Source organism: Leguminivora glycinivorella, chromosome 24, assembly GCF_023078275.1.
Source record: "Leguminivora glycinivorella isolate SPB_JAAS2020 chromosome 24, LegGlyc_1.1, whole genome shotgun sequence".
Lineage (NCBI taxonomy): Eukaryota > Metazoa > Arthropoda > Insecta > Lepidoptera > Tortricidae > Leguminivora > Leguminivora glycinivorella.
The window spans coordinates 8,615,068-8,639,798 of NC_062994.1; the positions used below are offsets into that span (position 1 = coordinate 8,615,068).

At 37.5% G+C, this 24,731-nt stretch overlaps 1 protein-coding gene across 1 annotated transcript in view; it reads right to left on the reverse strand.

Annotated features, from left to right (window-relative positions):
* Window positions 1-24,731, reverse strand: part of LOC125238661 — a 37,549-nt gene that overhangs the window by 8,681 nt on the left and 4,137 nt on the right. The window contains 3 exon segments of the mRNA XM_048146053.1: window positions 95-167; window positions 6,039-6,170; window positions 13,718-13,891. Of these exon segments, the coding sequence (XP_048002010.1) occupies window positions 95-167; window positions 6,039-6,170; window positions 13,718-13,885 (373 nt within the window). The 5' untranslated portion in view covers window positions 13,886-13,891.

The following is a 24,731-nucleotide window of genomic DNA, read 5'->3' on the forward strand; positions in this document are numbered from 1 at the left end:
CACACTGACAGCCGGTTTGGTGCAACAGACCTTTAGGCCTTTAGCAGGTAGGTGCTAAGATGATTTTTCTTTTTGTAATAAACGTTACTTTTACCTTTAACTTCTAACGGATGAATATTCTGCCAGAGCATGCCATCCAGTAAGCCAGGCGCGTCGGGTTGAGGTGGCTGAAACATAATTATATTAAATGTTATAGCTAATAGGATGTCCTTTTCATTTTGGTGTTGGGTTTAGGGACATCCGATACTAAGTATTGGCAAAGACATATGTAACTCCGTAGTCCGTATAGACAGATAAAGTCTAAGAAAAAAACGTACCTCAAAACCATACAGAAAAAGGTACGGTGACCTAGATGGCGATACACCTTTGGGGGCTCGGCTAGATGGCGCTAATATTAATATTTGAGATTTTAACACATATCAAGGTAAGATTATGGGCCAAATTGTCAAAACTGAGGTTCAAAAGTTTTAAGCTTGAGTCGAGAGATGTCTGTCTATGCACTGTGATTACACATATTACTTTGACAGTAACTCTCTATAATACTCGATCCTCTTTGGTATTTGTCTTATGTCACAGCTATAAGTTACCTGCGAGTCGGTTGCGCGCATATGTACTTTTTCTTATAGTTCTCGTACCACATCTTGACCTGCGCGGGAGTGCGCAGTCTTTCGCCACCGCAGCGCATGTTTACCGTACTTATAGCGAGTTGTATTTTAAAGAACAGGGACGTGCAAAATCAGGTATGTGTGTGGATTGAGTGAGCACCTTCCGAAAATAAAAAAAAATATGCTGATCATTTAGTAAAAGTTCTAAAACAATTGTAAAACGAATCTCTGAATTTGTAAAAAGATATATCAAAAGATACAGCCATTAACATGTGCTCACTCAGTTCTCACAAACTACCAACGAAAACAGTGAATATATTCATTTAACATATAATATTTATATACTAACATTTAGTAAAAAATAGGCCAACCAACCTCTATAAATATTAGATCACCTAGTGACGTATTAAATTTTTTACAAATAGTTTCTTATGCTCACTCAATCCACACACTTTTGAAAAGCCGAATTTTGATGAAAAACATAAGATTTAGACCGCTATTATATGTGTATAGTTTAGTAAAAGTGAAATGGGAATTTGTAAAATACAAAACGAACCACTAACGTGTCAGGTTTTTTTATAATAAATTTTTGTAAGTGCTCACTCAGTCCACACGTTTTGAGAAAGTTAAAAATGTAAATATCTTACGATTTGTAGCACCTGAGACACTCGAAAGTACTTCAACATTTAGTAAAAATTTTTACTAAATATCCACCATCTAATATTTTATATTCGTTGTCTGGTTTTAAAGATATTCAGACATAACTTTTCTCATACAAATGTATCAAGTAGGGTGACCACACTATGTCGGCTCCTGATTTTCCCCACCTTCCCATTGTCATATTGAGATTGAGGAGTTTCGTTCGTTCAATTTTGATAATATTAAACTAATACCATATTAATTCTCCATCTGCAAACTGTTTTTAGGTTATGTTCTTGGCCTAGTGATGATGTGTATTGTGTAATTTTTATCGACGTCAGGATAATAACCATATCGACATGCATGCATTAAAAAGGACATGAATGATAATTGGTAAGAAACAAAGAATATAATACTTCACTAGTAAGAAACCAGAACCTGGTAATCTAATCGCGCTAACAGATGAGCGTACCGGATTTGTAAGTGGGACCGAGAAATAGTTATTCTTTTCTCGCTCCCACTTACAAATCCGGTAAACTATTATCAAAATTGAACGAAACTCCCCAATCTCAATATGACAATGGGAAGGTGGGGAAAATCAGGAGCCGACATAGTGTGGTCACCCTACTTGATACATTTGTATGAGAAAAGTTATGTCTGAATATCTTTAAAACCAGACAACGAATATAAAATATTAGATGGTGGATATTTAGTAAAAATTTTTACTAAATGTTGAAGTACTTTCGAGTGTCTTAGGTGCTACAAATCGTAAGATATTTACATTTTTAACTTTCTCAAAACGTGTGGACTGAGTGAGCACTTACAAAAATTTATTATAAAAAAACCTGACACGTTATTGGTTCGTTTTGTATTTTACAAATTCCCATTTCACTTTTACGAAACTATACACATATAATAGCGGTTTAAATCTTATGTTTTTCATCAAAATTCGGCTTTTCAAAAGTGTGTGGATTGAGTGAGCATAAGAAACTATTTGTAAAAAATTTAATACGTCACTAGGTGATCTAATATTTATAGAGGTAGGTTGGCCTATTTTTTACTAAATGTTAGTATATAAATATTATATGTTAAATGAATATATTCACTGTTTTCGTTGGTAGTTTGTGAGAACTGAGTGAGCACATGTTAATGGCTGTATCTTTTGATTTATCTTTTTACAAATTCAGAGATTCGTTTTACAATTGTTTTAGAACTTTTACTAAATGATCAGCATATTTTTTTATATTTTCGGAAGGTGCTCACTCAATCCACACACACACAAAATCAGGATGGCCGAGTCGTAGACAGTGAAATTACAGTATGACATATTGACAAGAGATATTTGCCAATGCAAGTATCTATGTAGGAATTGTAGGATTCCAAAAAGAGATTTTTTTTTCTACCCTTACTGACACAAAAAAAGTTTATTTTACTAATCCCCAATTGCTAATTCGAGTCCAAAAAAACTACGACAGATACGTCAATGTCACAGCTGTCAATGTCACTTATGTCACTGTCAAAATACTTTTCAGGTTTCGCCAACCTTCTACATTCTTTATTTGGCACCTAAGAAATCCAAGAATACTTGATGATAAAATTGTGAAGAAAATTCGTTTTAGTTTTTTTTGTTTTAATTCTCATACGTCAAATTAGTTCCACCGGTCGCCACTGATGATAAATGTTGGTAATTCGCATTATATTACGTGTATATGTGACAATCAACATCACCTTCATTCACGCTGCTAATAATAATAAAACTTAAACCAGACAAATGTATGCACTAAAGCTGCCCTATCTCAGTCAGGTGCAATTTTCGCCAATGTTTATTAAATTAGTCATTGGAGTCTAACAACCCATTACCAATATTAGAATGTTATTGCTGAAGGGTAGCACCTGAACTGGCTCTCAGAATGGCGCGTGGCGAAGTCAGGGGCTCACCAAAGGTATTTCCTTAGCGTATTGAACGAGTGCCCAATGTATCTCTGAAACTCCTCAGGAGATTTGGAACCATAAATTGAAGAACATTACTCAAACTTACTTACATACTCTCTTTAAGGTAAAACAATAGATCATTACATGTGCCATTTTTTATCTAATAGGTTCATAAGTGTCGGTTGTCAATAAAGCGCTACTTGCATATTAACGTCTGTCTATCATATATCAGAGATGTAGTCTGTATATCTGTTTATCATACATAATAATAAATTAAACAAATACAGTTTGACAGACCATGGTGTCATGGCCGCTTCCAAAACAATGGCGGCCGTGGCAACCATAAAGCCCACTAAAAAAAAATATATGTATAAAAATTGGTCACAATATCTATATCATCAATAGATTGTTCTATACCGCAAAATATAGCACCAAATGTTATTGATACCTGAAGTGATACAAGCGCAATACCAACTTTACAACTAAAAATTACGGAAAAAAAGAAAAAAAATCGGGCTAGTATTTATGTAAATAATAAAAGACTATTAAATATATAAATCAAAGGATTGAAATAAATAATAAATAATTTATCTTGGCGTGTGTTTTTATAAAAAAGGATTATACTATTTTACAAACATTTTATTGCAGTGGCAACATCGTAGTAGTTTTTTTGGACTCGAATTAGCAATTGGGGTATAGTAATTCCGCTAATTCGTTGTATAAGATTCGGCCATCCTGACATTGCACGTCCCTAGGTGAACTTTTAACTCATTTATGTATAGTCCTTATTTGCCAAGAGTGGCACTGTGACTTGAGGAGCTTTATGTGCTCTGCCTACCCATCTACTATACGCATATGTACGTAGCAAATTGGAATTCGGAGCTATTGTATGGGACCCTTATGAATCAAAATATATTACTATGATTGAGAAGATACAAAAGAAATTCGCTAGATATTTATATAGCAAGTGTTTTGGCTACTATCCTTATCTGTACCCCTCCCTTTTCGTATCGGGGATGGTGGGCCTGGATACACTCGAATTGAGGCGGAAACTATTGTTATTAGACCACTATCATGGGATAATTAACAATAGGATTAACAATTCGTCTGTGTTGGAGCGAATGGGCTTGCACGTGCCTGTGTGGCGAGGGCTGCCCGAGCTGGAGGCGCCGCCGCGCCGCCGCCGCCGCTTGTTTGCGTGGCTGCGCGCGCGCACCCGGCAGGCCGACAACGCGCCCACAGCCAGGGCACTGGCGTTATTAAATATGATGGCCACTGAGGGTCATGATGCCGACATATTTGCAGACGGTGTTGGTGGGTTTCGCAGAAAATGTTATCAAATTTTAAATGTTATGTTTCCCTGATAATTTATATTATTTTTTTATAATTATATTTGTTATTATTTTTTTTTAAATTGCATTTGATGTCTGATTGAATTTGTTTTTTAGTACTAGGAAATTTATTGCTTACTTATTATAATTATTAGATTTCAATACTGTGTACTTAAATAGTTTAGTTTTACAATATTTTTTGACATTTGTATATTAGAATTGACATTTAGCATATAAACGACTTGGTGATATTACTGTAAGTTTATTATGTGACTGAATAAATGAAATGAAATGAAATCTGTGGGATACAGGCGTGATTTTATGTTGTATCTATGTGTCAGGTAGCCAAAAAACGTCACTATTGCACTGGTATATGGTAGATTAATACAAAGACAACAAATTTTTTTCCACACGACTGTCATATTACATATAATAAATATAGTAAGTATTGCTATTAATATCTCGGACATTGCACCATAAATCGTCTGAAATAGACGCTAAGGCCAGTAGTAGTAGTAATAAGTTACAAGTCGCCTGTGGAATATGGGTTAAATTGTGCCATAGGCGAGAGGCTGGCAACCTGTCACTGCAATGTCACAATTTGGATTTCTTTCAACCCCTTTTTGCCAAGAGTGGCACTGAAACTTAGTAGTTCATGTGCTCTGCCTACCCCTTTATCGGATACTTGACTTACTTGACTTAATGTCCTATGTCCCCTAGATGGGGCAGAGGGCGTCCACAGTGCGTCGCCATCCCGAACGGTTTTGAGCTTCGCGCTTTACTTCGCTCCAGGTCATCTCTATGGGTTACCCTCATCTGGCAGAATAATTTTAGTTCGAAACACACTTCGCATAACATGTTTCGCAGAAACACTTTCGGTCAAATGGTAATTTTGCAGAAAACTTAGTTGGCATTATTACTACCACGCATAAGATACATTTGGCAGAATATTGTTTTACAGAACATTACTTTGGTCGACTTTGGTTTAGCATAATTGTATATACCATAATAATCTTATAGCATAATATTACATTAGCAGATTTATTACTCGCTATCAGAAAAGAAAAACTGCCCCAGAGTTACCGTTAGGTACGACGACGAGCGAAGCGAGGAGGAGTGTTAGGTATCTTGCATCTCCAACACATCCAACTCGCTGTCAAATAGCAAATTACAACTTTATGCCGCCTCAATATTATGCACAAATATTATCTGCAAATGTACTGTTGGACTAGCAAACTATTATGCTCATCAACATTATGACAACTGACGATTAGGTATTACAAAAATCTGCGATGTACCAAAGCATATTCTGCGTAAGGTGTTTCTGCCAAACTTGACTTCTGCCAAGAACTATTATACGAATCAAATATATGCGTAAAAAGTTTCTGCCAGATAATAGTGAACCCATCTCTATCGCCTTCGCTTCTGCAGTAATCGTCCGCCGCCGGGACTGCTTAGGGCGGGCACGTTTTCGCTCCCCCTTTATCGGATACAGCCGTGATTATATGTATGTATGTATGTAATAAGTTACCTGCGAGTCGTGTGCGCGCATCTTGCACTTCTTCTTATAGTTCTCGTACCACATCTTGACCTGCGCGGGAGTGCGCGGTCTCTCGCCGCCGCAGCGCTTGTTTACCTCCTCGCATATCGTGGACCACACCAGCTGGAACAGATATATTCCATTTAAGTAATTATTAAGGTCTGCCAACAGCTTCTCAAGTATCTCAGCATTTTCATGGATAATTTGTATAGGATTTACATACTTCATACTAAGAATCGTATCTCGATTTTTTAGCGCCACCTATTAAATACTATCATAACTATACTGATATATGATTTTTTACATACAAATTATTATTTTTTCAAAATGTGTATTGACGTGATATCATGATTTTAAAATAAAGAAATATGTTATTTTGTTCTTATAAAACATAAAAACACGCAAAAATATTTGGGGAAAATATGATTTTGGCCACTTCCAGGTTGCGAACAGCGCCATCTAGCGAAGCAGAGCATATTGTTTCAACTTTAACATGTAGTTATTATGACTAATATATTAATGACAATTTTTTGACAGACGCATACGAAAGGTTAAGCCTAAAAGGCCCATACATTTCAGGGGTACGTTTTTTTGTGTGGGCTTTGTGAGTCCAGTATTAAATCGTTCTTGGTATTTTTACGGAAACGTTCGTATTTGTCATGCTAGTTCAGACAGTGTCAGTACGTCTTGTACTGAGACTGACTGAAATAGCATGACACGTTCGTACGTTTTCGTAAAAACAAGAAGGAAATTCTTTTCGCACTACATCTGTATCGAGCTTCAGTTGTTTTTTGTTGTCATTGTACCTATTTTTAGCAATGCTAAGATACTCTAAGAACAAATTCCAGCTCGGAGCACTGGAGGCTTTGGTCACTTTTTCTTTGTATATGACATTTATTTAATGTTTAATGCTAAGATATATCGTCACTACTTTGAAAAAATCTCGTATCTCACGCTGCTCCTCAAAGTTAAAATGCAGTAAGTCTATATGCATTCCATACATACTTACTACAATTTTCTTTTCATTGACAGACGAAGATAAAAGTTTTTTTAAAAGTAGTGACGATATCCAATTTAAAGTGCAAACAACCAAAGAATCTAGTTCCTTAGACAGTACCTACCATAAACGTAATGCACGATATGTACTGGTACTAGTAATAGAATGCTATACGTATTCTTTGGACACACAGAAAGGTATCAACTTACGAATTCCAATAGATCTCTAGCAAAGCATGTCCGTAAATGGCACACTAACTAGTTAGTTCTAAAGTCAATCCATACTAATATTATAAATGGAAACGTGTGTGTCTCTGTTTGTTTCTCCGACTTTCACGGCTAAACGAAGACACGATTTGTGATTTTTTGAAGTAGAGGTTGAAGAGGAGTGACATAGGCTACTTTTCGTCTCGTTCTGCCCCCCCCCACTTTCAATTTAACGCGAGCGAAGCCGCGGGAAAAAGCTAGCACCAAATACATAAGTATGTATGTAGTATTACCAATTTACCATTAGTTCAAAATACGTTACTTGACAGCGAGAACAGATAGAAATTGTATGGAGAATGTAAACACACACAAAAAATACACACATGGAAATCCATGGCATTTACGCTATTTAAAAACTTATTTTGAAACGTCAAAGACATAGGATACGTAGCCAATTATCGTAGCTACCTATCTCTAAATTCTCTAATATCGCTATGGATCTTCGAGATTGGCGAGACAGACTGCCTATCGAACGACGTCTATCGTCAACGATTGACATTTCGGCTAGACCGACTGATCTTAATTAATTATTCTCATAGCCGGCGGTATCAGTCACAGTAATACAATATTCCCCGGGATATCCCTCGGGACATCCCGACGTCAAGTTCATAACAATACTACATTCCAACAAAAAAGTGTTACAATATACTACCGGCCAGCCAATGCCTGTATGCTCACAAAACCTAAAATAACCAAACCACAAAATTAAAATTTTGAAAAAACCCCCGACCGACACACACAGACAGACAGACAGACACACACACAGACAGACAGACAGACACACACACAGACAAACAGATCAGACAGACAAGACAGACAAACAGATCAGACAGACAAGACACACACACAGACGACGAACTTATAACACCCCGTCGTTTTTGCGTCGGAAGTTAAAAATGAAAAGAAATAATTATTGTATATACAAATGACAACTCACATACTCGTATAGCTGGCTTCGCTCGTCCATCGCACAATATAATGTAACGTAATAATCAAGGATATTAGTTAGTTAAATTGCAAGGTATGGTACAAGTGAGAAAATGCGGCGGGTACGAAACTATAAATAACCTAACCACAAAATTACTTACTTACTTTGTTGGCGCGACGACCCAAAGTGAGTCTTGGCCTCCAACACAAGAGCACGCCACTTTACGCGGTCCAGAGCGACCTCTCGCCAGCCCTCGTTAACGCCGAGTTCACGCCGAAAATGCCGAAATTGAACATCTTATAGCCGAACCGAATATAATAAGTGAGACCAAGGCACATCGTCTCCGCTGGCTTGGCCATCTTATAAGGATGGGTGAGGATCGGGCAGTCAAGAGAGCCTATCTGGGTTGTCCAACTGGACGCCGTCCCGCTGGCCATCCTAAATATCGTTGGGCAGAGAGAGTGGAAGCAGAACCACAAAATTAAAATTATGAAAAACTCCCGACTCCCGAGTGGACCGACTTAGTCGAGAGTGTTCTTAGCCATGTTTGATGGAAATCGATCCACTATGTCGGGGTTTTTTTCAAAATTTTAACTTTGTGATTAGGTTACGATTTATTATGATTTAATTCCCGGGCGTAGCCAGGGCGAGCGGCTAGTTGTTATTAGTCCACACTAATATTACAAATGGGAAAGTGTCTGTCTGTTTGTCCTTCTTTCACGGCAAAACGGAGCGACGAATTGACGTATTTTTTTAAGTGGAAATATTTGAAGGGATGGAGAATGCCATAGACTACTTTTTGTCTCTTTATAACGCGAGCGAAACCGCGGGTAAATGCTAGTATAATATAATGCAATGAATGCACCGCTAAGATGTTATGACTTGCGGGTGTGCCAGCAGAAATACTAGATATCTCCCTACCATGAATAACATGAACCAAAGAGGATCGAGTATTATAGAGAGTTACTGTCGAAGTAAAATGTGTAATCATAGTGCATTTTGCCATCTCTTGACCAGCAGAAATACAGTTTTGACAAGATATCTCAAATATTAATATTAGCGTCATCTAGGAGCGTACCCAAAGTTGTAATGCCATCTAGGTTACTTTACTGTGGTACATACATGAACTATACAAGAATCTATGAACTAAGCCATATAGTTACCTAACGCAAATTCCAGTACAGTCAGCAACCAAGTTTTGAAGAAAAAGTGCCAAAATATGTATACACACTTTAATGTATAGGCAATAAAGTTCTGACTGTACATATCTTTGAATAATATGTTAAACTGAACCTGTTTGTGATACGATTTTTTTTTTTTTATAAATGGGTTTACTCTTGACCACAGACTAGCCAAAGGCAAAGACGTGGCCTACGATGGAGTGAGCTCGCCCAGAAGATGCCTGTTCACCCTTGATTTACACGCATAAACGACAACTGATTTTTACTATACGGCCGTTGTTTTTGCCTATTTTGTACCTTCGTAACACGAATTAGTATGAATGTATGGTCCCAACCGACAGAAAGCACGAAACTTTTCATGTATGCTTTTACGTTCATACAATACAATACAATACAAATATTCTTTATTGTTCACCAATATAACAATATTACATCACATAACTTTAATTAACTATGGTAGACAACAGGCGGTCTTATCGCTAAAGAGCGATCTCTTCCAGACAACCTTTGGGTAGTGGAGACAAGACACAAAAAACAACTGATTTGAGTAGGTGATGCAGTGAGTGATAGAAAACGTCAAATAATCTTAATACTAATAAACATACATAAATAGGAATTAAAATAAACCTAAATATACCGTACATATATAAATACTATAACAACACAGCTACGAATGTACATAGATCAAAAACAATGCGGCCAATAGCGATAAAGGAAAATGAAACAGGACCATCAATAAATATTCATATGAAATTAATTTCATATTATTAATTTCATAATGTGGTTCAAAAGAATAAAATAGAACTAGATACTAGGGATGTACCGACTAGTCGCCGACTAGTTGGGAAAGCCGACTATCCGGCCACATTTGCAGTCGGCGATTAGTCGGCGACTAGTCGGCAAAAAGGGCCGATTAGTCGGCACTTCATTAGTGATAGAAAAACAGTACAAAATTAAATTATCAGCTGAAAACTTGTTTTTGTAGTTAGATAATGGCCACCAGCTGGTCGGATAAGTGTGTTGCTGTTGCTACCTACCTTACACAGTAGACGATAAGGAAATAATAGTGAGTGCTTGCATTCGCCAACAAACTGTCATACAGTTGGCGAAAATACTATAATTAGAATAATACTGTGTAACCTTTTTTAAAAAAAAAATCATGAAAAGCGCGAACGAAGGACCAAAAATGACATTCAAAATGTGAATTTATCGAAAATTATGTTCTGGCCGACTAGTCGGCCGACAAATCGGCCACCCAAGCGCCGACTAGTCGGTAGTCGGCCTAGTCGGCCAAATCAATAGTCGGTACATCCCTACTAGATACACATACACGCCAAGATATAAATGTTTCCCCTCCTCCCCCCACTTTTGTATCCCTTATTTTAGTTTTTCAATAATAGTAAGAGTTAAGACGCTACAGGAGCGAAAATGCTAAAATGGAAAGGAGCCCCCCTTTCAATTTGGGAATTTTAGTTAAGTATACTAGTGTTAAATTAACTAGATTTATCAAAAAAATTGTCCATTCAAAACAACTCAGTTAAAAGATATTACGAAAAAAATCTTTAAGATCGAGGTTCCCCTCTCGACTGTTTCCTCCTTCAAAACCAATCGTAATTCAATAATCAATCGAAACGAAATTTGAGAATCTGAATAACAATGAAATTATCTGTGTCGATCCGTTTAGGTTTTTGGCTAATTGTCACCAATTTTGAATACCACACCTTTTTTTGCGCCATAATCAATAAGACCGTTCTTGGATATTTTTGATGGGCTTTAGCGTCTTTAAAACTAAGATTATCAAAAAAATCAAAACGGTCCGACACAGATAAAAATAAAAATAATCTGTGTTGAAAAAATCATTGCTCTATCTTCAAAAACCAGGGAAATAATCGAGAGCGTTTGTATGGAGAACTGACCCCTCCTGTATCGTCTTAAGACACTAGTTTCATAGAGAAATTATAGAATAGAATAGAATAGAATCGTTTATTGCATGTCACAAACCAGATATAAAGGTGTTACATATAATGTGTGGTTAGTTTTGTGTGACGTCCTGTAAGGACACAGCAAATCTAATACTTACATCTAACTTAAATATAATGTTTAACAATATATTTATATCTTAATAACAATAGTAGGAACTCTGATACATTACTTAATTATATTTGATCTAAAGAACCTCCCTTAAAGTTGACGGAAATCAATAAAAACATGGCCTCATTTTTTTCCAAAGATAAACTGATTATGACGATGTTAATTGAACAATTACATGATTGTAACATACATAGCTGTAGTTAAAATTCCACATAATAGCGATAACGTAACTATGGACGATAACTCGTAGATTTAGATATCGATAAACTATAGATTACTGACAATACTGACGTATGGTTAACTGACAAAACAAAATCATTTTGTGTATATTTTTTTTAAGGATTATCAAATGTTAGTGTTGTGTTCCTGCCGGTGAGTAAGGCTGCCAGAGCTCAACGAGGGTGCGGTGTGCTGGTTACGGAAGAAACTACGGAACTAATTTGTTCGTCTATTGTCCTTTGAGTCGTCGGCAACCCGAACCCTCCTTAGAACTTGTACACTCTGTTTTGCTGTGTACTTAACACAGCAAAAAGGAGTGTACCCCTCGTGTTGACCCCTCCAGTTGCCAGCCTCTCGCCTATTGGACCCATCCCCACTTCGACTTCTACGACACCCACGGGGGGAAAAGGAAAGGCGATAGTGGCTTCACCGAAAAGGATAGTAGTGCATATATTTATTTAAGTTCCGAAATTTTCTCAAATAAACTGTAAAAAATCGGAACTATGCCCCAAAGTACCTACAAAAGTTGTATAATTACAAAAACTGTAATATTTATGATTTATGAGTCACATAATTTTTATAGGTACTCTTATCTTATGAAAGTAATTACTAACTATGACAAGTTATGTTAAGCTTAACGATAAAATGTAAGATTATAATATATCCGTCTTAGATTATGACGAACAGTTATATGAACAACACTGAACCACAGTATAATAAAGACTATTATCTTACAGTATGGCCACTCCCGCTCCCCGCTGAAAGTGCCGCCCAACCCCTCTCGGTTACCTCACAGTTACCATCTGTCAAAAACGCGAACAGTCGACCTGTCATATGTCACTCATACAAGCATGGTGCGCGTTCACCTACACGAGGTTAGACTGTGTGCTAGGAACGCGCCTCTTTCATATATTTAATCGCCAGTGTCCGAGGTGTGACTGAACTATAGACGGCCAACCAAATCATGGCACTAAAAAATGGCGCGAAATTCAATTTTTTATGGGAATTCAAACTTCGCTCCTACATTTTCAATCAATTTGTAAGTGTTAAGTATGGCTCGTCGATGATTCCGACAACGTCAAAGTTTAGGAAGGCACGTGTTTTATGAAGACAATTAGCTGGTGAGCCCTACATTTTTCAAAATTGCCGTCTTTTTTAGTGCCAAGATTTGGAATATTTGGATGACCGTCTATAAAACTGTGTGCGCCAACGCTAACCTTGTATTTAACGATAAAATATGAATTTTAAATGACATGGAAGGTAAAATTTAGCAGATGATTCGCCTGAAGATAGCGTTATGCCAAGCTTTTAGTAACGATTTTGTTACCTATACAAATTTTATTTTAAACGTTAAATTTTAACTTAACTAACTTGCGTGCATGCATGGCATCACTGGTATTTTTACTACACAGATCTACTATGATGTGGATGTTTAATATAGGAAGTTCCAATTAAATAAGCTCTGCAGTACATATCCGTGGCGAGCGGCCAGCTAAATCCTATAGACGCCTTTTTCAACTCGCTGAAGGCAACGGACCGCTTCTTAATTCCTGCATAGCTATATTAACTATACACTCATCTGGAAAGTTATCGAGGCTGTTACTGCTACAAAATTTACCTGTTTGCGCCGTTTGGTGGCGTTGTTGGACCGGCCATACCGCAGCACGTCGCGATGGCGTGCGATTAGCTCTAATACGGTCCTCTTCTATACGTCGCTAAAGTCAACGGACCGCCTCTGAAGGCCTATATGACTATACCCTCATCTGAGAGGTTTATGAGAAGCGGCTGTCAATCTGAAGCCTATATGACTATATCCTCATCTGAGAGGTTTATGAGAAGCGGCTGTCAATGCTACTCCTCCTCCTGTTTGCTGTCCTATTCTTCCAACTTAGTGAATGCAATGGGCCGTCTCTTAAGGCCTGCATGTCTGTCTGTACCCTCATTAAAGGGGTTTATGAGAAGCGGCTGTCAATGCTACTAAAAGTTACCTGTTTGCTCCGGTTGGTGGCGTTGTTGGACCGGCCTTGCCGCAGCACGTCACGATGGCGTGCTATCAGCTCTAACACGGTCCTCTTCTCCAGTTCGGTGAAGTTCTTGGAGCGCTCCTTGTGGCCCCGGCGGGCGCGGATTGCGTTCACGGCGCTTCTTGTGGACATATCAGTCTGGAAATTATATTTTTGATGAGTTTTTATAAAGAATAGTGATATTTTGAATTGCTAGAGGACGATACAGTTTAGCAGCTAAAATTTAGATTTTAAAAGGGGCTTCTCATAATTTCACTGTAATATGTGGCCTATAACTATTGGTGTTCGACTCTTACTCGCAAGTTAGATACAGACACCAATAGTTGCCCCACTGTTGCCAGTCACATATTTCAGTCAAAATATATCTCATTTAGACTCTTATTTATATAATCTAAATCAAGAGTGAATGAATAGATTAGGTAAACGTGCTCCATCCTAAACTGCATTGGCAATTTCCATCAGGTGAGATTGTAGTCAAATGTTTTACCCGTTATAAAAAACAGACAGACAGACAGAGCGGCACCATAAGGGTTCCTTTTGTACCTTTTTAATACGGAACCCTAACAAGTTCGATAATCTATTTAGCTTTACACACCAGTTTGAGGTGCTTATGCTTAAAATTTGGCGATTCAAGGTTCTAGATATGCAACCTCAGCATTACTGCGATACTATGTGATGTTATGATGATATCCGATATTCACATTTGTACAGAGTGTGAATATCGGATATCATACACCGTGTTTATATGACTCTTCATTTTTTTTAACCCCCGACGCAAAAACGACGGGGGTTTATAAGTTTGACGTGTCTGTCTGTCTGACTGTGTGTGTGTGCGTGTCTGTCTGTGGCATCGTAGCTCCCGAACGGATGAACTGATTTAGATTTAGTTTTTTTTTTGTTTGAAAGCTGAGTTAGTCGGGAGTGTTCTTAGCTATGTTTCATGAAAATCGGTCCTCTATGTCGCGGTCAGGGGTTTTTTCAAAATTTTAATTTTGTAGTAAGGTTATAACTAATTCTCTTCTCTATTAACACTTTCGCTACCAAGAACCCGACTGTCGGGCACACCGCTCGTAGAAGCGTAGCCGATTACATGGGGAAACCCGTATGTAGTGAAAATGTCGTAGCGCCGCGTAGAGCCCGGTTTCGAAAGTGTTAAGTAACCAGGTTGTACATTACCTTTGACCGTCTTTTTGTATTCTTTCCTGAAACAGAATCGATAATACTGAGCTCAGGGTGGGTTTGAACGCACGACCTTCAGCACTTTTTGCCAATTAAGGGTTAATTTCTCAGATACCGGTATTCTAATTAATACGATTTCAATCAAAAAATGTGTAAAAACCCCGATATCTTTCAGTAACAGCTTTTCAACAAAACATCGTCATTCAGTCAATCGACGATAACGGTTAGATAAGAGATAACCAATTGATGTAATAAGGCTAGTTCGTATTATACTTGTTATTTAGGATTTTGTGTCAAAGAGTTTTTTTTTTGTAGTCGCGGCTTGCAAAAACCCCCGACCGCGGCATAGTAGACCGATTCTCATGAAACATGGCTAAGAACACTCCCGACTAACTCAGTTTTCAGACAAAAAAACTAAATCTAAATCGGTTCATCCGTTTGGGAGCTACGATGCCACAGATAGACACACACAGACAGACAGACACGTCAACCTTATAAAACCCGGCGTCTTTGCGCCGGGGGTTAAAAAAGGCGCTGGTGGCCTAGCGGTAAGGTGCGACTTTTAATATACCTGAAATAAAGAATTTCAATTTCAAAATGCGCTGAGTGGAACTTATAGCGTCATTTGTAAGCTGCGACTTTTACGCGATTATACCTGAAATGAAAAAGCAAAAAAAAAAATTTCTTTTTTGGAATTTCAAATTAAAATCCATAAAGGAGGTTGATGACTTTCTTCTTTTTTTTTTTAAGTTTTTCTTGTCACATTTTGACATCTATCAATGACGACTGTGAACTATGCTCCACAATTGCATGCGTTAAGAAGAACGTAACAATACGGAAATGTTTTTTTTAATTGCAATAACTCTGAAACCTGGCGAAATCTAGAAAAGTTTATATGACAGAGACAGAAAATTAGACCTTGTATACAGAGACAGAAAATTAGATTCATGTTTAATTTTCAAACTAAAAGTAGAATGGCCAAGTCAATAAAGTTGAAATGTAAATTCACAAGTTTAACATGTACATACATACATACACTAATCTGCAATATGAACCTGCTGGCCTTTAGTCAACATTTAAACCAACAGGTTCCCAAAGTCGTATAAAATTAACATTTGTCTCTACTTACTGTTAGCAAAAAAAACTCACACGTCTTATATTCCAATAAAACTAGAAACAGAGACCGGTGGATAATAGAGACTATCAATTCCGGGTTTTAGCACACACTTAAGAATAGTTATTTGTTATACAAGGGGGCTAAGTTGTATTTTAACGCCGAGTGTGGAATTGAAAAACGAGTAAGTGAAAGGATTCTATAGTTGAACATAGAATCCTGAACTTGCGAGTTTTTTAACACACGAGAAGTAAAATACATTTGCACCCGAGTGTAACACAAAACTTTTCCCCTCACTAAAGCGAGGAAATTAAACGCAAAAAATGCGTTTATCACTGCTTCCAGTAGTTCCACAGGTGGTAAATCATCTTTATTACTAGATTCACCTACTTTTATCAATTTTAAAGCAGTAAATTTGACTTTATTCTAGGTCAAATTACTTTACCCACTAGTGGATAAAATGCATTTTTACCCGCTGGTATTAAAGGACAAAACATATAACTCCGTATAGACAGATTAAGGTCGAAGAAATTCGTAGGATCAAGAAAAACGTAGAGTCGTCTAGATGGCGTTGTTCTAGGCTAGATGGCGCTAGTGTTAATATCTGACATTTTTAACACATATTAAGTTAAGAATATGGGACAAATTGTCAAAACGGAGGTTCAAGTCTTTATCATGTGTCGAGAGATGGCAGTCTATGCACTGTGACCTGGGACTACACTCGACGACCGGTCTGGCTCAGTCGATAGTGACCCTGCCTGCTAAGCCGCGGTCCTGGGTTCGAATCCCGGTAAGGGCATTTATTTGTGTGATGAGCACAGATATTTGTTCCTGAGTCATGGATGTTTTCTATGTATATAAGTATGTATTTATCTATTTAAGTATGTATATCGTCGCTTAGCACCCATAGTACAAGCTTTGCTTAGTTTGGGGCTCAGTTGATCACTGTGTAAGGTGTCCCCAATATTTTGACCTGTCATTATCACAACTTTTAAGAATGACTGTCAAAGTAAAATCTGTAGTCACAACTCACTGTTAGCCGAGAATCAACCAAAGGTGTAGCCTCATCTAGATGACCGTACATTTTTCTTGATGGTTCTGAGGTACCTTTTTCCTTAGAATTTATCTCTCTATACTGAGTCATATTATGTCTTTGTTATCAACGTGTAAATATTAACATTCTTTAATATTTATTGGTCTGTTCAAAGATCTTGTTTGGGTACCGTTGGTAGCGGAAACATTCATCGTATATAACTGTAACATTTCTATACTAATTAAAGTTATCACTTAGGTTAGGAGTCTAAGAAAGTTTTCAAAGCATTAAAACTTAAAAGCCCCAAGTACCTATATCCATCTCGCTCACACTTAGAGAGAGAAGAACCAGACCCAATTGGGTATAAAGGTAAAAAAGGAAACCCCTTTAAACCGTAATAAATTATGGAATTTGAGAAAAAAAAACTAATAAAACTTTTTATATTTATGTAGGCGTATAATATTCAAATAGGATGTGCTTAATTTTAATTTTGAATCAGTAATACAGTGTGTCTGCAAGTGTATGTAAACAGGAAACAAACTACCTACTTTTTTTTTAATACTTCGTCGGTGGCAAACAAGCATACGGTCCGCCTGATGGAAAGCGGTCACTGTAACCTATGGACGCCTGCAACTCAAGGAGTGTCACATGCGCGTTGCCAACCCATTAGAAACTTGTACACTCCTTTTTGCCGTGTTAAGTACACAGCAAAAAGGAGTGTACAAGTTCCAAAGAGGGTTCGGGTTCCGACGACTCAAAGGACAATAGAGGGAACAAATTAGTTCCGTAGATCCTTCTGTCACCAGCCGCCACCGCACCCTCGTTGAGCTCTGGCAGCCTTACTCACCGGCAGGAACAAAACACTATGAGTAGGGTCTAGTGCTATTTGAAAAATGACAATAGAAAGTGCTGTCGTTCCGTGAGAACGCGCCACCCCTGATTAGGCCACGAACTCGCGGCCGCCGGCATGTACTTGTAGCACGGCGATAGAATCGCGGAGTGAGCCGCCCCTGGTTTTACGTAGTAACTTACTCTTATTAGTATTAGTTAAATAAAGCGTAGGTATTTGTCGTTTTGCGGGTATATGAAGGATTTGTTACGTTAGCAACTTATTAATAATCTGTGGTAGAGATGGGCCGAATATTCGGTAAATATTCGGTATTCGGCATATTCGGCAAGTTTTTCAATGTTCGTATTCGGCCGAATAATTCGGTTGCATTGCCGAATATTTACCGAATAAACAAAGTAAATAACTAATGTTAATCTTACGCTTGACTATTCCATTGGATAATACCCTCCTATTTTAGTAGCTTTTTAAGGAACTGCTAAAAAGAGAGAAACCTATGCGTCAAAATATAAATACAATTGTTTTGTAAAAAAGTTAAAAAACCTTAGTTTAAGAGTTGAGAAGAGTTCAGAGCGGTTTTAACACTTTTAACGAAGTTTTAGTTATCCACTAAATCATAAAAACATAGTTGTAGTAACATATGTAACCATTATCAATCATTTAATAGTTTTAATGAACATCCCCTTTTAAAACATGGCGTAACCGAATATTCGGCCGAAGGTTCCCCTTGTTTTGGCATAATTTTACAATCGAGAATTCTTTTTGGCATAATCTATATTGGCATAATTCACCTTTCGCATAATCTGTTATGGCATAGTATAGTTACGCATAATTTGTCTAGGCATATTTTTGTTTGTCCGAATATATTTCATGCATAAAGGTTATTCGCCGAATGGTTTTTATGCATAAATTATTTCTGCATAACATGGTTTAGTGGAAATTTACTACGCAGAATTTTTATCATAGGTAATACTACTATATTAATGTTGCAGTTCTAACCTAACCTAACCGAAATTCTTGACAAAATGTTTTATTTGTTGAAATAATCTGTGGTATAGTATAATATGAATAATACGTAATACTGCTAACTCTGTCATTTAAAGCTGTCACACCAGACGCCTAGACTGGTTTGGTCAAGGCCCCAGATCTAGTTAAATTTAATTCTAATTCAATGCTGTCTAGATACGAGTTATTTTTACTGGACGGCTTTATTTTTATTTCTGAGTAGTTAGTGCGGTGTTTGACTTGTAAGAATGACAAATTGTGACATAGCTTTTGTTATGAGAACTGAGAAGTTAGCCAAATCCATACTAATATTAAAAACCGGCCAAGAGCGTGTCGGGCCACGCTCAGTGTAGGGTTCCGTAGTTTTCCGTATTTTTCTCAAAAACTACTGAACCTATCAAGTTGAAAACAATTTTCCTAGAAAGTCTTTATAAAGTTCTACTTTTGTGATTTTTTTCATATTTTTTAAACATACGGTACAAAAGTTAGAGGGGGGACGCACTTTTTTTTCCTTTAGGAGCGATTATTTCCGAAAATACTAATATTATCAAAAAACCATCTTAGTAAACCCTTATTCATTTTTAAATACCTATCCAACAATATATCACACGTTGGGGTTAGAATGAAAAAAAAAATCAGCCCCCACTTTACATGTAGGGGGGGTACCCTAATAAAACATTTTTTTCCATTTTTTATTTTTGCACTATGTCGGCGTGATTGAAATACATATTGGTACCAAATTTCAGCTTTCTAGTGCTAACGGTTACTGAGATTATCCGCGGACGGACGGACGGACGGACGGACGGACGGACGGACAGACAGACATGGCGAAACTATAAGGGTTCCTAGTTGACTACGGAACCCTAATAAATGGGAAAGTGTGTCTGTATGTTTGTTTGTCAGTCTTTCACGGCAAAACGGAGGGATGAAAAGACGTGATTTTTTATGTGGAGATAGTTGAAGGGATGGAGACGGACATATGCTACTTTTTCTCTGTTTCTAACGCGAGCGAAGCCGTGGGCAAAAGCTAGTTATCAATATTTTGCGCCGTAGCGAACTAAAATCTCTTTCTATCACTCTTTTATTGGCATTATGATGGTGAAAATAGAATAGAAGATAACCATTGATCGCGATCGCAGTAGTTACACTTTATAAGAAAGTTTTTATTTACCCATTAACGTCCCTACCCGATCGTCTTCAAGACAATTTTAATAAATAGTTACTTTAACTATAAAACTCCAGTGAGACTCATACTTAATATAGGTAATTCCACGGAGGTTGAAGTGAATGATAACACACACAGCTAAATGAAGATTAGTACTGATTGCAAAAAAATGAATGAATGAAATGAGTGAGTGAATGTAAAAAAAAACGATTAATATATTTTTGAAAAACATTATTATTTATTGATATACTTATCATTAATGGTATTAAAAGCAGTAAAAAATAATGCACAAATCCTTTTATAAACCACCGTCACTTGGCATATCTTCATCTGATTCGTTAGGATTGATTATAAGGTTTTGGTTTTCGGTTAAATCATCTATCATAGGTTCCCTTTCCCTATATCTTTCTTTCTTCGTTTTCTTGGGTTTTTCTGAAAATACTGTGAAACGTTCGTTTCTTTATCAAGTGCTGCTATTTCTTCGTTTAAATTTGTAATAATGTGAACTCAGTATTACTAGCTGGAAGTCGCGGTGGCACGAATAAAATTTTGCTAAGGACAAACGATATTATTTTATTAAATTAAATTATCCGGTGAACTTTATAGCTCATATGAAATTTCACTTCCAAATAAGTATTAAGCTACTTATCGATATATTTTATATCGGAAGGATGTCCCTATGTTAAGTGACGTTATTGCTACTGCGACTTCTATGTCTGCTAATAAGTAATGAAAAAATAGGTAAACACTATTTTAACAGCTACGATGATAAAATAAGGCAATTTATTACATATTATCTTTGATTTCTACGATTTATATTACAATCATAATCTGACAATTAATTAATCACATACGAGATATTTTATTTTCTGTTTTGTTTGAAAATTGTTATATAGACGTAATTCTTAACAAAATAGTAAATAGAAACTTTTTGGTCTTTCTTGCAATTCACTGTTGAATCTGCAGTCGGTACACGGTAAGAACACTAATTTCAAAATTTCGTTGTCATTACATGACAGTGTTATAGTGTGCGTGGCCTCAACTGAGTTGAAACTACCTATACGTGAGTAACCCGCTTAAAATATTTTTAAATATTTACTTGTTTTATACAAGTGTGCAAAGTTGTTGTTTAATTGCTAAGAGTAATATTGATACTCGAGCAAGCGAAGGATTCCAATATTGAACCACGAGCGTAGCGAGTGGTTCGAGAAGTGAAATCTTCAGCGTTTCGAGGGTTTCCTGTTCCAGGCACGAAAGATTTTTGCCGCCGAATGAAACACAACATTTTTCACCACACCAACGCCACGAAAATACCTACTAACTGCAAAACCTTAAACCAAAGACATATTCCTTTCATTCCTTTTCATTTTGGCATTGGGTTTAGGGACATCCGGTACTAAGTATTAGCAAAGACATATGTAACTCCGTATAGACAGATGAAGTCTAAGAAAAAAACGTACCTCAGTACCATACAGAAAAAGGTACGGTGGTCTAGATGGCATTACGCCTTTGGGGTACGCTCAGCTAGATGGCGCTAATTTTTCTCTGTCTTGAAAAAAAAACCTAAAAGTTTTTAAGAATCACTCGTGCGTCTGTCTGTCCGTCTGTCAATCCAATTTTTTTTCCGGAATATGTTTGTTTTCTAAAGTACGAAATATTAAAATTTGCAAGGCAGTTCATACTTTTGTACCTAAGGTTAACTATTAAACTTTAATTTCTGGTTTTATAAAACTAACGTAAACGAAATCTGTAGTTGGTAGTTATCGCCATTTACTTTTGGCTATACCAGTGCCGGCCCGTGCATCATGGTAGAACGAGTTTGGGTTTCGGCGCCCTTAGATATCCTACACTAGAAAAAAACATCTCGCGAGCGCAGCGAGCGCGAATTTTTTTCCCCTTTTTTACGTCCCTGGGACTGGTAGTAATTATTATGTAAATAACATAGGAAACAAAATGGAGTAGGTACCTAGTCTATCAGAGCAGAGTAGTTATGTGCAAGTTGCGGAATGATTCCAAAAAAATCTTAAATTTCATGAAAAATTCACGAAACTTTTACGAAAAATAAAGGGAATTTAAATTTATGAAATGAATAATAGTAAACGCGAGCGAAGCGAGCGCGAAATTTTTTCTTTGTTGTCAGCGTCGGGATGCCCATTTAGGTGTTTTGCCACTACATGATGCCTTTAGGTTTCCAAGTGTTTGAAGTTCTCTCATCGTCACGCTTATTATCCTCCTATGCTCCTTTGACTCATACAAATTGCGCCTCTATGTGACGTTTTGCGCCATTAGCTTTATGAGGAACTCCGCTTTGAATTGTCGGATAGATACTTGGACAGCGACGTAACTTTATCTTTGTCGTTTTCACATCGCCCTAACAGAAGCACCTGACTTATGAATGTTGTACACGGTGACATTGTGGTGCAACTTTCTAGTTAATCTGAATCACAATAACTGAATTTATTCCCGACCCCCTTCGCCATTTTGGAATATGTGGGTAGGGCACTCAATGTAAAAAAAAATGTGGATTTTTACACATCTACGATATTAATATTTGACATTTTAAGACATATCAAGCAAAGCCATATCACAGCACATATCAAGCAAAGGCTGGGCCATATTGTCAAAATTGAAGTTCAAAAGTTTTAAGCCTGTCAAGTCAAGAGATGGCAGTCTATGCACTGTGATTACACATTTTACTTCGACAGTAACTCTCTATAATACTCTATCCTCTTTGCTTAAACTAAATCAAATCCATTCATTTAATTAATAAACATTCACGATTCAAAATGCAACTTTGTCATCCGTTTTTAACCCCCGACGCAAAAACGACGGGGTGTTATAAGTTTGACGTGTCTGTCTGTGTGTCTGTCTGTCTGTTTGTCTGTCTGTCTGCGTGTGTGTGTGTGTATGTCTGTGGCATCGTAGCTCCCGAACGGATGAACCGATTTAGGTTTAGTTTTTTTTTGTTTGAAAGCTGAGTTAGTCGGGAGTGTTCTTAGCCCCGTTTCATGAAAATCGGACCACTATGTCGCGTTCGGAGGTTTTTCAGAATTTTAATTTTGTTGAAGTATCAAGAGAGCCTTTACCAGTTGGTGTGGTGAAAAATAACATACATTTTCCGTGATTTATCTGACTTTCTCGCAATCGACTAACGTGTAAAACGCTCATGGTAGCCGTACAGGAAAATGTATCCGTTTGACAATAATCATTTCGGCTGCAACCCAGTCAGATTCTATAAGTTATCAGACCATTATGTCATCATTTAAAACATTCGCAAACTGGTAGTTAATATCAAGGTTTCCGTGCAATTTTAGCATGTGTGCGAAGTGTCTTATAACACAACCGTTATTAAATGATTATAGACTGTAAAACTATGGCAACAAGGAAGACAATTTAACGTGTGAAGTTATAATTGCTGTCATTGTCATACGTACAGACTGGGACAGTTTCTGATTTTATTAGTGAGACTTAGCGGCACACCTCGGACACTGGCGATCAAATATCTAAAAGATGCGCACTCATTGCGATACAGCGAGGAAATGTCGCCAGTATCCTTGGTACAATGTCTCAAGGGCCTATTTTAGACATTAGCTAGCTTTTAAGTTTAGTCTTAGTTTCTTCTAATATAATTATGTAAATGTGTTCATGTAAATAAAGATTTTTCCGTCTTCGGGCTCGTGTGCCCGTCTCGCAGCAATGGTGACGATGAACACGGGATCGCAGACCATTCTATCGCGAAGCACTCCTAACGCTGTGGCTTGCGTTGGCGACGGTCGCGCGACCAGGTCGCGCGACGGCGATGCGACGAATACGACATCAAACCTTATCGATATGGAAGTAGACGATGCGATGAGACGCGACGGCGACGGTCGTGCGACCGTCGCCCACTAGCACACAGTCTAGCCTCGTGTAGGTGAACGCGTACTATGCTTGTATTGTATAAGTGAGATATGACAGGTCGACTGTTCACGTTTTTGACAGGCGGTAACCGAGAGGGGTGGGCGGCACTTTCAGCGGGGAGCGGGAGTGGCCATACTGTACGATAGTACTCTTTATTATACTGTGCTAGCGGCCTGTAACTTTGTAGTCAGCAAAAAATTGTAGGTACATTACGATAGAAGTGCGGAAAATAGGAAATCCGAAACAAATGAGAATGACAAAATTTAAACACGACGTGATGGGTTCGAATTCGAATACCTGTAAGGGCATCTATTTGTGTGATGAGCACAAATATTCCTAGAAATCATATTAGGAAGCATCGATATTTCAACCAAAATGAGGGACAGGGAATTTCTTCTTCGTGGAATCCAGTGATTAGCAAATGTAAGCGTGAAAAAACACCGAGGGACACACCGGCTGATGTCGTGAGTGTTGTGTGTAGGCAAAGTGACAACCCTAGCGCAAAAGTGAATAATCAAGAACAAGTGCGGGTAGTTCGAGAAACTCGCGCGGCTAGAAGATGTTGATGCAATTCCTCGCCAGTCTACCCGTGACCACGAACATAATGTGATGTTCGAAACGTCGTCAAGTATAAATGTAAGTTTCTACGCGATTAAGTCCCGTTTTGTTCTAAAATTATAAATATTCCTAGGTCATGGATGTTTTTAACATGTAATGTATTTATTTGTGTATTAT